At 41.4% G+C, this 15261-nt stretch overlaps 1 protein-coding gene across 3 annotated transcripts in view; it reads right to left on the reverse strand.

Annotated features, from left to right (window-relative positions):
• Nucleotides 1–15261, reverse strand: part of eps15 (epidermal growth factor receptor pathway substrate 15) — a 28925-nt gene that overhangs the window by 4357 nt on the left and 9307 nt on the right. The window contains exons 11-24 of one of the 3 annotated variants that reach the window (XM_080735067.1): nt 14926–15082; nt 12064–12146; nt 9603–9675; nt 7560–7721; nt 7021–7218; nt 5821–6201; nt 5406–5477; nt 4890–5160; nt 4498–4542; nt 3950–4347; nt 3792–3861; nt 3585–3655; nt 2240–2375; nt 1663–1868 (exon numbers count right to left, since the gene is read on the reverse strand). In XM_080735067.1, the coding sequence (XP_080591193.1) occupies nt 1663–1868; nt 2240–2375; nt 3585–3655; nt 3792–3861; nt 3950–4347; nt 4498–4542; nt 4890–5160; nt 5406–5477; nt 5821–6201; nt 7021–7218; nt 7560–7721; nt 9603–9675; nt 12064–12146; nt 14926–15082 (2323 nt within the window). Of the gene's footprint in view, nt 1–1662; nt 1869–2239; nt 2376–3584; nt 3656–3791; nt 3862–3949; nt 4348–4497; nt 4543–4889; nt 5161–5405; nt 5478–5820; nt 6202–7020; nt 7219–7553; nt 7722–9602; nt 9676–12063; nt 12147–14925; nt 15083–15261 lie in introns of all 3 variants that reach the window. The other 2 variants (XM_080735066.1, XM_080735065.1) reach the window with 2 other exon arrangements.

Here is a 15261-nt window from a genome sequence, read left to right on the forward strand (position 1 = left end):
GTAGAAGTTTTTACCCTTAGCTGGAAAACAAACTACAAAATCAGGCTATGTTTTTATGCCCTTAAAAAAAGGAAAAAAGATTTGTTTTCTTGGGAGGTGCAGGTAGGTGGGTGTCTTGATTTCAGCTAGGCAACATACAAGAGATGTGATTAGGAATAGCTCTTTTTGTCCACCCATGCAAAGTAAAATTAGCGGGTAGTCCAGTGCTTTTCTCATAACATGAAATAGTACAGAACATGCGAGGTTAAAACATACAAGAACAGGTGTATGAAAGTGCATACTAAAGAAGGCTCAAAAGCGTTCAGACTCATTTAAAATGTATACCATAATCAAACTCTCATGAACACTATTGATTTGACTGTGCAAAGAAGGCGAAGACAGTAAATGGAAGTAGAGATACTGTGATGGAAATGTCGTGGATGCACACAGAAGCCAGAGATGGTGCTCTTGATTCAACACTTTATTCAACTTCTTTGACAGAAGAGAAAAGATGGAAGGAGTACACACACAATCACACTCTCACACACTCTCTCACACACACACACACACACACACACACACACACACACACACACACACACACACACACACACACACACACACACACACACACACACACACACACACACACACACACACACACACACACACACACACACACACACACACACACACAATACCAGCTGTCTGTTTCTCCACATCACAATACTGACCACATCAGAGATAGGAATGAACAGAGTAGGATGTGTAAGGAAAAACACTAACAATGGTGACAGTGGTAAGAGTCATAGGGAGCCAGCCAATCATAAAAAAGGACAGTTAGTGCGTGCAGGGGTCATGCGGGATGCAGTCAGGTAAACGGCAGAGGGGAGAAATCAAACCTACTTTCTATCACATTATAATGTTGATGCTGCCGCCTGTCCAACATCAACCCTGTGATAGTACATCCTACAGCAGTTCTTTTTAGGACACCAAAGTGGGTTTAACTTGAGATAAAAATAACATAGGATGTAATAATAGTAGGCTGACATGGGACTACTACCATCAGCCTATAACAAGCAGCCTCACATCTCTCCATCCATTGCCAACCAATCAGAGTAACAGAGCCAACAAGGCAGCGGCTCATTAGTTTTAAGCCATGACCTTTGTCTGTAACTAACTATACAAGTGATTGCACTTAAAATCTGTTACATTAATTTCCCTTCAGCTATAAATACATTTTAATCACAGTGAAATCACAGTGCAAATCAGCAACTTAAAATAAGTACAGGAGTATTATAGAAAATTCCCATTCATGAAAAAATATCAGATATATACACCAGAAGGTGATACACAAGGAAAACATGGAAAAAATAAAGAATAAAAGTTATCGTTTGAATTACTCTGGTTCAAGACAATAATATTAAGTCATCAAAACAAAAACAATAATGTTGACCTAATGCACCTGAGCTGACTGAAGTTAATTAGGCTTCTTTTGGTTTGTTTTCTGGCAGTGGATGGAGTGACTTACAAAGCTGGACTTGTTTTATATGTGGGTGTGCCCACGTTGTATAGGTAGATATGGTTCATTAGTGAGAACACAAACAAACAAAAAAAAGGCAGAGGGCGTGGCTACTGAGACTCAGGTGGAGGAGAGGGAGACGGCGAGAGGGAGTTGCTCACTTTGTCAAAGCTGGCAAATCGGTCAGGTTCCCGTGCTTTGTGTCGAGGAGGGGAGGATGGGGCAAAGGGGTCGGCCGAGGGTTCCTTGACAGGCAGGGATGAAGAGGAGGAGGAGGAGGAGAACTCCCCAGAGCTCTGGGGGAGGAAGTGCCCTCGGCGGTGGAATGAGTCCGAAGACTCTGTTCTGGATATGGTTGACTTTTTACCTGGACAGACAATAAACAGACAGACCCACAGGACAGAAACAAGCACAGATGCAGACATGGATGCACGCATGCGCAAACACGCACACACACACACACACACACACATGCACACACACACACGCACACACCCACACGCACACCATAGAGAAAACATTAATGCTTGTTTGGTACAGGGAAACATTGAAAAACGTTACTTTCAGACTAAGAATCAATGGAGTGAAACACTATAGAAGCAACAGTAGAAATCTGCCATTGCTGAGCTAAACCATGTCTTGCTTTTAAAATGTGGGCTAATTATGGTTGTAATTATGGTTGTAGTAATGCAATTATGTCGAAAAAATGAGATTTGTCATAACAAATCTAATTCTAACCTGGGGGTGGAGGGGGAGGTCTGGTTGGTGTACCCGTTTTGGGGGGCAGGGCCGGGGGCACATCAGAGCTGGGGGTCTGGCTGTCATCTTGGAACAGGTTCTTATTGTTGGTGCCAAATGGATCAGCGCCATTAGACTACAAGAAGAGAAATCACAACAACTGCAACATGTAATACTGTAGCTTTAGATTGCAGAGTTGATTTCAGAATTCAGAGCAGTTGAATTTAAAATGTGAATAAAAGAGTACAGCAGTCTGTGTTTTCAGTAATGACTAGAAATAAAACACCAATATGCTATTCAAATAAAATTACCAAGACCAAGGTAGGCAGATATCGGTAATATCAAATACGAAATATGAAAAAAGGTTAACCACTCTGACCTGGGTCCGTCAAGGCTCTATACTGCTTCTTTTTCACTCAACCCTAAATCTCTTGGCTGAAAATCTACGACCTCACAACTCGTCACGATGCGACAAATTGTGAGCTTCTAGATCTGCTATTTTCACTGAATGTTTGCTCCAGAGGGGAGAAATGTTTACAGACACTAGCATCATCACAGTCAACATTGGCTTTTCCATTTACACGGGGCTGGCTTTTAGAGAACGGTCCACATTTCCACCAGTCAACTGATTACATAACTGGATGTGGACATTCTCTAAAAGCCAAACAAAAACATGGCACAACAACCATGGCTTTGTTGGCAGTGGATATTCAGCCATCAGTCAACTCTGCTTGTCTGATAGTTTTGAAAAGTGAGCCTGTTTCTGAACATGTTTCTCTTGAAAAGCTAAAACTCAGAACCAGTACATAGTGAATAATATGGCTATGGATGTTGTTGTGTATATAATAATTACTTCTGTGGTAATGTAAATTAGGGTGCATTTTCCACAATATCCTTTATGGTATTCCCATTTCCATTGGGAGCAAGCATTATTTTGCACATAGACTACACCTCCACTATTTGAGACCTGGTTATTATTGGAGACTTTACAGTAGTTTAAGCAGGTGTGCAGGTGTAAAAAAGAAATCAAATAAAATCTGATCTTGAAACATGTATTGGTTAGAACACATAGTTTTTTATGTTGCCCAACAAAACACCAACATGGTTACTATATCTGCGTTGTGGTGATTTTGTTTTTGTAGTCAAACACACTGCCATGGAGGTCATTGTGTTAGAACAACTTCTCCTTCCACAGTCTCACATTTCAATAGAACATTGATGAGTCGGTGCTCAGATCATCACAATAGACCCATGTTCTTATACTGTAGACACACACAGACAGGTCAAGTCCAAGTATCACTTCATCCGCATTTTGTGATAACATAACACGATCAAGCTAAATTACCTTAGACAAGGCACTGAAATCAGCAAAGCCACCGCCAAATGACTCATTACCAAACACAGCAGCAAATGGATCTGAAAGACACATGGGGAGGGGAAAAGGTTAGATCTACTGATTTGTATCACTCACACAAATGACACTATGGGATTTCAATAGCTGCTTCATTATTACTTATTTGACCAGAAGGGGGCACCATGCCACCAGCTGTACCTGGGTCTGAATCAGCGCTCACTGTCGTACCACCTGGAGCGAATGGATCATTGGTTGATGTGGTGTCCTTCTAAATGACAGAAAGAGAGATTGTTTAATGATATTGAGTGCAGCGGGAACAATACATTCTACCAGAGTGATAACCTTTTAAAACTCACCACTGCCAGATCTACATCAGGAGAAGAGGAGCTGAAGGGATCTACACCTCCGTTGCCTTGGGAACTAAAAGGATCTGCATCCCCCAAGGCATTCATTTTGGCTCCAAATGGGTCAGAATCAGTCATATTGTTAGCCACAGAGCTGAAAGGATCCTTGGCTGCTGTATCTGTGTTGATAGGTTTGGACGAGAAGGGGTCTGGACCTGCCGCTGGTGTAGCTGCTGTATTATTGAGCTTTGGTCCAAACAGGTCTGGTTCTGGAAGGCCAGTGCTGTCGCTGAACGGGTCTGCTGAGGCTGAGAATGGATCTTCAGAGGAGAAGCCAGTGCCCGACTGTTTGAAGAAAGAGTCTGCAGCAAAGGGGTCTGAACCTTTGAATGGGTCCCCCCCGAATGGATCTGATTGGAGGGAAAAACAGGAAGGGTTGAATATTTGGTTGTTAGGTTGTTTTAAATGATAAAATAAGAGTTGACTGATCATACACTGACATACAGCATGTCAGATTCAACTGCGTCTACAAAGCTGATGTTATGCTAGTGATCACTCACCAGGAACGTCTACTTTTCCAAAAGGGTCATCTTTGAATGGATCATCTACAAAGGAGACACCCAAATACACTTTATTCCAAAAACACAAACTGTTAAGTTAGTTCAACGTAATAAACACTATTTGAAGGATGCTATGTATCAAACTTGAAAAAGGAAAGAAAGACAAATCATTCAAGTGAAGTAAGTAGTTAATAATTCAATGACTAACAAACAGGAAACAGACTGTAAAGGCTAATTTCTCAACATTTCTTTTAGGTTTTTGACAAGTAGCACTTGGGTTGTGCCACAAAATACAAATGTATTACTTGTATTAGCATTTTTTGATTAACCAAGGGCGTATTTGGGAATTACACTGGTAATCTAGGTTTCCTCTAAGTTCTAATAAGACTCACCATCAGTGAAGGGATCTGCCTGGAAGAAATCTAATTCAGGAAGATTAGGAGGACTAGTTTGTGGTGGTAGGGTAAGTGGACTGGTTTGGGGAGGTAGGGTGGGCGGGCTGGATTGGGGTGGTAGGGTCAGTGGACTGGATTGGGGTGGTAAGGTGGGGGGACTGGTCTGGGGTGGTAAGGTGCGGGGACCAGGATGAGGTGGCAGTGAAGAGGGGCTGGTTTCAGAGTCAACTGAATCCTCTTTGCTCTCTGGCTCTGGTGAGGCAACCTGCTGGACAACAAGACAGAAAGACAGACATAGTGTTCACAGGCTGAAGATAGAGACACTGGTTTTCTGAACATCAAATGTTTATATCCCCAGTAAGGAAGTGAGGTTGTTGTTAATCAATAAATATGTTATACAAAACAGCAGTGAATCCGAGTCAGATACAACACTTATGTATAATGTAGGAAGACAGAGATGCATTGAATTTACAGTAGTCTGTCTTTTAGATTGTAGTTCTGGAGGTGTCTTACCTTTGGTGTGCTGAATTTAGGTGAGTCCTCCGTCTCTTCTGGTGATACGTCGATTGTAGGACTACTCCGTTCCTGGGGACACAGAGAACACATCAAGAAACAATTACATTTCTTGTTGAGTTCAAACATGATGCTCACGCCTAACTACATCACTCTCCAGAAGATTTAAATGTTTCTAAATAATATTGTATTGCTGAACATTTACTCTGTTTCTGCAATGTTTTACTGAAATTCATTCAAGTAAATGAGGTTCTTTAGCCTATTGGGAGTGTGTGCAAAGTTTCACACTGATTGGCCCAGCACTGCCAAAGATAACTGCCACAGACAGACAGGGGAAAATAATAATCCTTATAATCATAACACCAAATTATAACCCAAGAAACGTATATTTAACAATGAACAATTCAATGTTCACCTGAGGCTTCATAATGGTAGACAGACTGCTGTAGATATCAGCGGAGGCTAGGCAACTATAGAGATCATCCAAGGGATCAGGTTTAGCCTTTGGTGCCTCTGGAGTCTTAGGCCTCTCCTCCTCCTTCTCCTGTTCCTCCTCTTCCTCAGACTGTGCGTTTGGCTGAGGGCTGTTGGCGGCTGGCTCTTTGTCCCTCAGCTCTTTAGGGTGGTCCTCTTGGAAGAGGTTCTGCTGGAAGAGGTCCCCCTGGTGCGGCTCTGCCGCTGGGCCTGCCGAGCCGTTGACCATGACGGGTGAGCTGTCCTCCAGCGCTCTCTTCCAGCTGAGCTGGGCTGTCACTGACCGCTCCTCCACCTGGAGGTCATTCAGTTTCTGCTGTACCTGAATAATAGATTGAGGGGATGGAGAAAGAAAAGAATATTGTACGTTTGTTCTTTTCTTAGAAAGGGTGTGTAGCCCCAGTGTCTATAGGCTCTTTCCCATGACTGATCTGAGGCCAAATTAAGTCCACATTACACTACTCCATCCCGCAATAATTTGCCGTTGTCTTTCTGTTCCTGCTAAAGTGAACCTGGAATCAGGTTTAGTCAAGGGACAACAGCACATGACATTAGAGCTACACAAGTTGACAGTCAATTGAACATAAAACATAAAAGTAATGTCACGTAGGATTAAACAGCTACATCTTAAAGGTGGCAGACCATGCTAATAACTGTGTGCATCTGACACACAAACACTATGCATCAGAAAAAGAGTGTCTGGTGACATCATCATGTGAAACGTGCTGATGCCTCTCACAGTTGAAAATGTATCATTTATGTCAAGCAAAATCAAGTAGAGATGTCCTGATCAAATCACCCAAAACATGTTATTGCTATAGCATGTACTTCTCAGAAAATCTACACGTATGTGATTTCATGTTTTTTTTTCATGTTGTATTGGACCAAATGGGAGCGTTTTTCTGGGTTTGTCTGGTGACAACCAAAGCCATTTAACTGAACAGCTATAATCAACATGCAATTGAGTGGCAAATGACAAAGCAATTTGATTGGTTATTAACTCTTCTCAGAACCAGTCTGCTGTGGAAAAGCCCTATGTCAACTGACACAAGAACCACAAAGGAGACCTAAAGATACAGTAGATGTTCAGAGACTGAAAGGACGTGCCAGATGCGTGCACGCACACACACCCCTACTGTACCTGTGCAACCTGAGTGAAAGAGTGGTATACAGAGTCCTGCAGAGGTGAGAGCTGTTCTCTGGCAGCCTGGACCTTCTCCTCCAGTCTCCTGGTCTCGTCCTGCAGCTTGAGAAGCTCCTCTCTGGCCTGGACAAGTTCCTCTTCATACTGACCTATCTTCTGCTCCTGCTCCTCATGTTCTGACTGCAGCGACGAAATCTGGGTATAGACAACCACACAGTAAACATTAACACATAGCACACATCATACATGATTAACACATAGGTACATGCAAGAACAAGCAAGAACAGGCTGAAGGTTAACTGGTTACCCAAGGTCAAGATATCAATAAGGCTAAAGTTTAACTAGACACCCAAGGAACTAAAGCCTAGTTTAGACGAAACTTTTTGTAACTAATTACTTATCTCTTGGCCCTTACCTTTACTAAATATATTCAATATGTTCACATTCTTCTTACCTGGCTGCATGACCTTAGTTTGCATACATAATGACTTTTTCAGGCGTGAAATAAAACACTGCAGGTGTGTAAGGACCTTTACCAGCTGGTTTTCATGGCTGGTCTGCTGGCGGATGAGGGACAGCTGCTCCTCCAGGGAGGCCTTCTGCTGGTCCAGCTCATCCAGAGCCTCCTGGACCTCCTGCCGCTGGGCCTGGAGCCGCTGCAGCTCCCCGCTCTCCCTGGCCACCTCGTCCTGCAGGTCCTACACGCATTGGTGAGCAGCACAGCAAGAAATACTTGGATGAACCGGGTGGAGCAGAAGGGACGCTGCTGTGACATTTAACCCATTAAAAATAGAAGATATACTAGCTCACAGCGCGCTGCAAGCTTGTAGATCTGCTATTTTTGAAGAAAAAAAATGTCAAGTCTTTGAATATTTTTGACCCTATTCTATAAATGTCTTCTATCCTTCTTCTAAAATCAGTAGTTCTCAAACCTTTTCATGTCAAGGATTATTGTGTATTTGGCCGCCGACCCCCATCTCAAAATATTATGTATCAGGGACCCCCCAGAAGCAAATTTTTGAGTTACAAATGTTTTCTTTAAAAAATATATATATATTCAAATATTTGCACAAATTTTAACTATAACAAAAAAAAAAAAGAAAAAAAAAAAAAAAGAAAGAAATAGCAGATCAACAAGCTTGTATATCTGCTCTTCTTGTAATAGTTAAAGCATAAAATAAGGGTTAAAGTGGTTTCAGGTCATGTGAATATGGTCTTGTGTGTTTCGGGGATTACTTAAAGGCTTTTTCGGTCGTTTTATTTTGAAGTTTGTTGTTTTGACGTCGCTGTCTTCATGCGACGTGCCAGTCGACACTTGTTGGACAAAGCATAAATTGACCTTTATACTGAATTATAGAACCAAATTATTTGTCCTTAAATGCGTATAGCAAGGGAAGAGACAGCTAAATACATGGTCATCACATCCACAATGCCCTGGGCACATACAGTACATAAACATGTACTGTGTGTGTGTGTGTGTGTGTGTGTGTGTGTGTGTGTGTGTGTGTGTGTGTGTGTGTGTGTGTGTGTGTGTGTGTGGGCTAGGATGAGGTGGGATTTGCAGCTGGAATATCCGAATTTTACAAGAAATGCTGTGAGAAAGGGACAGCACAGTAACAGTTTCTTTCTGTTCACAGAAACTGCCCAAAATGTGGGAAGAAAATAAATCCGTGAGGAGGAAACTATTAAGAGACAGAAGGGTAGAAAAGAAAAAGATGTCTGTGCGTATGGTGTTGGGAGCGGATAGAAGTTGAGTAATTACTATTAACACTCAAAGTGTGATGTACTGTATGGTGGCCCACGTCCTACACACTATAAATATCCACAGCACTCAGCCTTGAGCCAATGCTCCAGCAAAACAACTTGTGGGGGAGTGAACTATACCTTTAATTCGTCTGCTCCAAAAATAGAGCTCATCAGTCAGGCTCGGAGCAGGGAGCCTCTTACAACAAGGACACCAGCCTCTCTCTCTCAAAGTATAATTAACAGTGAGATCTACTGTACCAGGGCTGGCTGCTGGCATAATAGATTATTGGTCAGCCAAAGCATTAATAATGTGATTGATTGAGATTTAAGAACCAGCGTTCCCCCTACCCTTACCTGTATATGTTTCTGCCCGTCTTTGTCTATAAAATCGTTTATTTTTACAGTATGTCCCATTCTATTAATTTCGCTTTTTCCTTTGCCTAACTATATGTAAGGAATTGGGGACAAACAAAAAATATACGGTATATATTTAAAAAGAAATCTCTTATTTTTCTTGTTTATGGAAGGAAATTGGTTAAATGTAGCCCAAGTCTCCTTTGAAAAGCTGTTACAAAACAGTAGAACATTTTAAAATAAAATGTACTTTCACTCAGTAAATAAAAGAGACACAAAACAAAACAGTTCTCTAATTCAATCCATTGTATTACCTCTGTAGTGTATGTAAACTACCAAATTGACCCTCATGGGACATTTGGAACTTATAACTAGTGTTAAGAACATTTGTAGACTAATTTTAAAGTGCAATAGTGAACAACGCTCCAACACCCTGAGAGATGGAGAGAGGAACAGATGAACAGACAGCCGTGACGCACCTGCACTTCATTGGTGCGTTGCCGGATGGTCTCCTCGTTCTCTTGGATCTCCTGCTCCACCGTACTCTTCTCCCTGGGGTTCCAGCACAGCAAACAGGAGTATTTAGCCACTGAGGATAAGCCGAGTGTGCCCAGTCCTCCCAGACCCATTCCCACCAACCCCAGCCAGCCCTCTGTTGCACCACCTCCTCTACCTCCTCCACCACCGCCAGGTCTTTCAACAGGCAGCTCCTCTCCCTGGACAACCATGATCCTAGCCTGACACCACAATGCTCCCGTAGCTAGAGCAGAGCGCAGAAGTGTGACTACAGAGAGCTGGTGCGTGTCTCTGTGTGTTCGCTTGCTCTAAGTGTGATGAGGACATGTGTGAGTGAGGAGCGAGGCAGTGTCCGCGTTTGCTCAGTCAAATGTGTTTGTGATGAGGAGCGAGACAGATGGCTGCCTTGAGGAGAGAGAGCGTTAGAGGCGGAGGAAGAGAGGGAGGAGTAAGGCTGAATCAAGCCCCGTTACATTTATCATCCTCTCTCCTTTCTCCCCGACTACAGCCCAGCCAGGGAGAAAGCAGGGGAGAGAAGAAGGGGAGGAGCAGCAGTTTTACACATCAGGTATGGCCTCTTTCTGAAAACCCATCTCTCATAATCACATATACAACAATGTTTGAGCACTGAAAAGCACAATGGAAGGTAAGATACAGCAACTAAAATGCACAACATGAATTTTTCTAATATTTCCCGTTAGGAATGAACTCAAAATTGTAATAATAGTGATGTTAAAATAATGGTTACAGTAATCCTTTCATTTCTTACTAACAGACAAACTGACCCACATCAATCTACATCAGTCCCATAAAAACAGATTCTCAATTATTCTTGAGCAGCATGATTACATTAAGATATTTACAGGAAGGTTATGATAGATCTAAGATGGAATATGAATGAGTGAGGAGAACCAAAAGAGCTTAAAAATAAGATAAATTAGCTGGGAAATGAAAGCAAACCATAAGTGTCACAGGACAGAAAGTTCTGATAGAGTGCCCCTTGTGGTCACAAAACAACAATAACTAGAAAGCGGCTCTCCAGTCTCCACAGCACGTATCTCCACCAGGACTCCCGCATTTCATGCGACAGACCTGATAACAGCCGCCTTCACATAGAACTATCCCTGGTAATGTCAGATGATAAATAACATTTCAGTTTCAAAATGCAGCTTAAATCTGTCTTCTAATTTTCTCAACATCCTCAATCATTTCCTCAAACGATGTCACCCCTTTCTGACAGGTCTATATTTTCTTCCTGTAAAGTCACACTAACCAGAGTATAACAGCGATGTTTATCTGTTCTTACCCATCATCTTCATTATCAGCAGTAGCATGTTTGTGGAGAGATTTGAAGCAACACCAATGTAACATCTTAGCAAGCTCATCTACCTCCTTGATGTGCTGCCTGTCGCAACTACTCTCCTTTTATTATACACTATCACTACCCCCCACCCCCCCCCCCGCTAAACAGCTGTACGCTGCCTATGGCATAAGTTGTGCACACGTGTGTAGTTCTGTGTGCGGTTGTGGGCACACTGCTCACTGTCACCTTTGAGAAAAGGGAAGCTAAAATGACAACCTTTGAAGAAGTTCTCTAAAGCCATCTGCTCTCTTTCACATCCTACAACTAGATCAAAAAGCACAGATGTGGTAGGTTTTTCTTTGTGTGCTGTGCACGTGTGTGAGATTTTTTGTTCTTCAATGTGGTATGAACCCTTCTTTTCTTCTTCACTCAAGAGTCTCATAAGTAGAGGAGGGGCGCCACACACACACACACACACACACACACACACACACACACACACACACACACACACACACACACACACACACACACACACACACACACACACACACACACACACACACACACACACACACACACACACACACACACACACACACACACACACTAATTTCAGGCACATAAGACCATATCTAGCAACAGACGCATGCATGCTAGGATCTTCTCACACTTAACATTCTGCTTCACCACCTGATCACAGACAAATCTGACAACTTTGAAACCTCACTTTATAAACACTTGACAGAAAGCACAATAGTTACCCCCATTGCCATATAGTTTAAAAGTACAATTCGACAAACACACAAAACATGAATTCAAGTCTCCATGGGGTGAGTAATTGAAAGAAAATAAGTAATTTTTTGGGGTGAACCATCCCTTTAAAATCGTTGATATTTAAAATATTAAGAAAATATATTTAAAAAAACACACTTCAAGACTATTCAATGAAATTAGCAATAGTAAAAATGTAGTGTATAGTAACCAATACAATAATCGCAAAGATAAATTATCAATATTTGCATCCCTACATGCACATCCACAAGTACTCACAAGGTACAAACCCATTTGTCAAACCTTGTTTCCAATGAACTTCACACATTTCCTAAAGAGAAGCTCACCTTTGCAGGTCAACGATCTCGTTACTGAGGGAGTCCAGTTCCTTGATGGCAGAGAAGTCAGCTGCAAGGTTGGCCATATTATTCTGAAGACCAAGCAAGGTAGAGGACAACTTAACCATGGATAGACACTCACTAGCGCAGGCCCAGCACCACAACATACAATACATGGACACAACAATCAACTGATGAAACCTAGTACTGTGTATAGGAATTAACTTTAAATAGAACTGGACCCGCATTAGATAACATAAAAACTCATTTTGAGAGTTCTGAGAAGGACCCCAAAATGGCTCATGCACTGTACAATCCTGTGTGTTCATTTAGCACTCTTACTGGGTTAAATTCACACACAGGATGTTTACAGTGTACGATGCGGAGAAATTGAAGATGCACCAAAAGGAAGGAAACAACACATTCACAGCCAAGCACAAACAAATGTACTAAACTAAATTACAATGGCATCTACTAGGTAGCTACTGAGGTGATGTAGAAACAGGTTAGGGATGGGAAAAAACATTAAACAGACTATGTAATGTCACTGACACCGAGAGGACAGAGTAAAGGTCCCCATAGTGGAGGCACTGGATCGGATGGCTTCTTTCATATACTCATTCACTTAACAGGGCTCCAAACTAAACTTGTTTTAACAGCTGAATTGGTTTCACTGACTTTCACAAGTGCTGAAACATTTGGTCACACTTACATTTTGTCTTGGGATTCTGTAATATATCAATATTTATAATATGACTTGTGATTTGAATATTTATCACACACAATACAATTCATTTGTATAATCTAGTACGAAGATCATTAACCTATATACATATTTTCATCATAAATCAGTCTTTTTTCCCCATTATAACCAGTGTTCAATTTATCTACACCATAACACAAAATGGTATCAGAGCTATGGCTCAAGCCTATTGCCAACATGTATACTGTCTTCACAGTATAAAGTCCTTTTCCACAGTTGGTACAAAATTAAATAATACAAGGAAGTCAGATACAAGACTAAATACTCAATTTTCAGTGAGCATTTTACACCAGCAAAACTGTGATGTGACAAAGTGATTCTGATTCCAAGTATGCTAAGTGCATTATTAATCAGAATAAATGTTATTGTCACAGATTTGATAGCATCGTATCGTTTAAGTGGGTGCGTTATGCCAAGTGCATTATGCACTTAGCATAAAGCAGTGTGCCACTGTGAGGCTGCTGTTTACTACAATACATATAAACCATTATTCTTTCTTACATCGCTGTGTGTGAGGGCTGGTGCAACTAATTACACATTTTGCTTGCACATTTGACAAGTAAAATAAGACATGACCCAAATGTTGCAGTCTGGAGCCCCGGTTATATTTATATGGTAATTTCATAGGTTTCATAGGTAACACATGGATGGGTAGACCGAGATTCTTTTTTTCTTTTACAAAATAAGTTATGCGAGTATTTGAAAGAAGCAAAAGTCCCACTACGACCCAGGCGTGGCACATTGGGTGTATCTCAATAGACTAGGAGGAATCCACTCTACTTGCCCCAATTTCTCCACAGTACTAACACAGCTCCATCTTATACTGCCTGGGGCTATTGTCTGAATACAGCTTCACCACTTTGATTTTCATTCATTATAATTTTCTTGATTAGTTATAACTGTCAACTAGCCTGCAACACAGGGAAACAACAAGCGTGTTCCAGCCTAATGAGAGCCTCATAACAGAAAATTATAAAATAGCAGAAAATAAAGGACTTCTGTGTTAGTCAGGGAAGAGGAGAGGACAAGGTAAGGCAGCCTCTGCAGTGTATTGAGAAGCATTTGACTCACTAAGGTAAGGACACGCTCTCTCACGAGAGACTTCCAAATTAGAGAAACATAATCACTACATGTATGTAAAAGTGAACTACGCATAATAATGAGTGCAAACACAGAGTGAACCTGAACCTTAAGAGAATGACACACAGAGAGCGACAGAGATACACAGCCGCAAGCTAGAGGGGGGGAAGAAATCCAAACACACAGAGACACACCACAAGGAAGGAAAAAGTTAGTTAAAAACAAATAAATAGACAACTTTGTATCAGCAAAATAACTGTCTATGGACTAATCCCAACATTAAGTAATACATCATCCTCTATTAAGCATTGATTGAGGGCTGGTGATTATGGCAGCTTGGGAGAGATAACAGATGACACACAGCAGCAGCAGCAGGCAACAGGCAGCTGCCTCTTTGATGCAAGAGAAACATCCGAACTATGAAACATCAACAAAAACCTCCAAAGCAGATGTCCTCATGTTCACATAAACGATGAGTAGGGCTGTCACGATTATGACATTTTACATAACGATTAATTGTCACTCAAATAATTGCGATTAACGATTTAATTGTGTATTTGTCGTTGATAATTACATTTCTGTGTGGCCTTTAGGCTTTGAAGTTGCACATGGCACATATGACACATAACCCAAGACAACTTTCTACTTAAAAAATAACATTGATAGTGGAAATAGCCGATCTACAAGCTCGCGACGCGTTGTGAGCTTGTAGATCTGCTATTTCCACTATTTCTGAAAATGTTTGTAAATGTATGAACATTTTTCAACATTCACGATTATGACGATTATGACAAAATATTTGCGATTATGTCAAATAATTGCGATTAGACGATTATGTAATAATTGTGACAGCCCTAACGATGAGAAAAAGCTATATCAGACAGCCGGGATCAAAGAAACACTTCCCTAGTTTGTTATCATGGCAAGGTTATTAGTACTTGTGTTAGCAGGGGTGGGAAGAATTGTTTGTGAATTAGGTAAAAAGAATAGATTTAACAGACTTTATAATGACAAAGAAAGTTACTCACTAGCTTGATGTTTAGTCTGTCTGAGGGGGGTATCATTTCTGGGGAGAGAGTCTGAGGAGGTTCCAGACCTTTGGTCAGCCTCTGGTTGATGAGATACAGTGCAAGGGCAAACTGCTCTCTGGTCAGCTTCCCTATGTCTCCGATGTCACACAGCTCCCTGAGACAGACACGCACGCATGACAAAACATAGAAATTACTTACACCTCAGGCAAAATAGTAATAATAATAATAGTGTTAGAGTCTGTGGCTGGAAGCTTAATATGCATACAGACAAAATTACACAAGATAAGGAATTTATATGATATTCTGTGGTAAATGTTAAAGGAAAGAATGATG

Source organism: Nannobrachium achirus, assembly GCF_963921795.1.
Source record: "Nannobrachium achirus genome assembly, chromosome: 1".
Lineage (NCBI taxonomy): Eukaryota > Metazoa > Chordata > Actinopteri > Myctophiformes > Myctophidae > Nannobrachium > Nannobrachium achirus.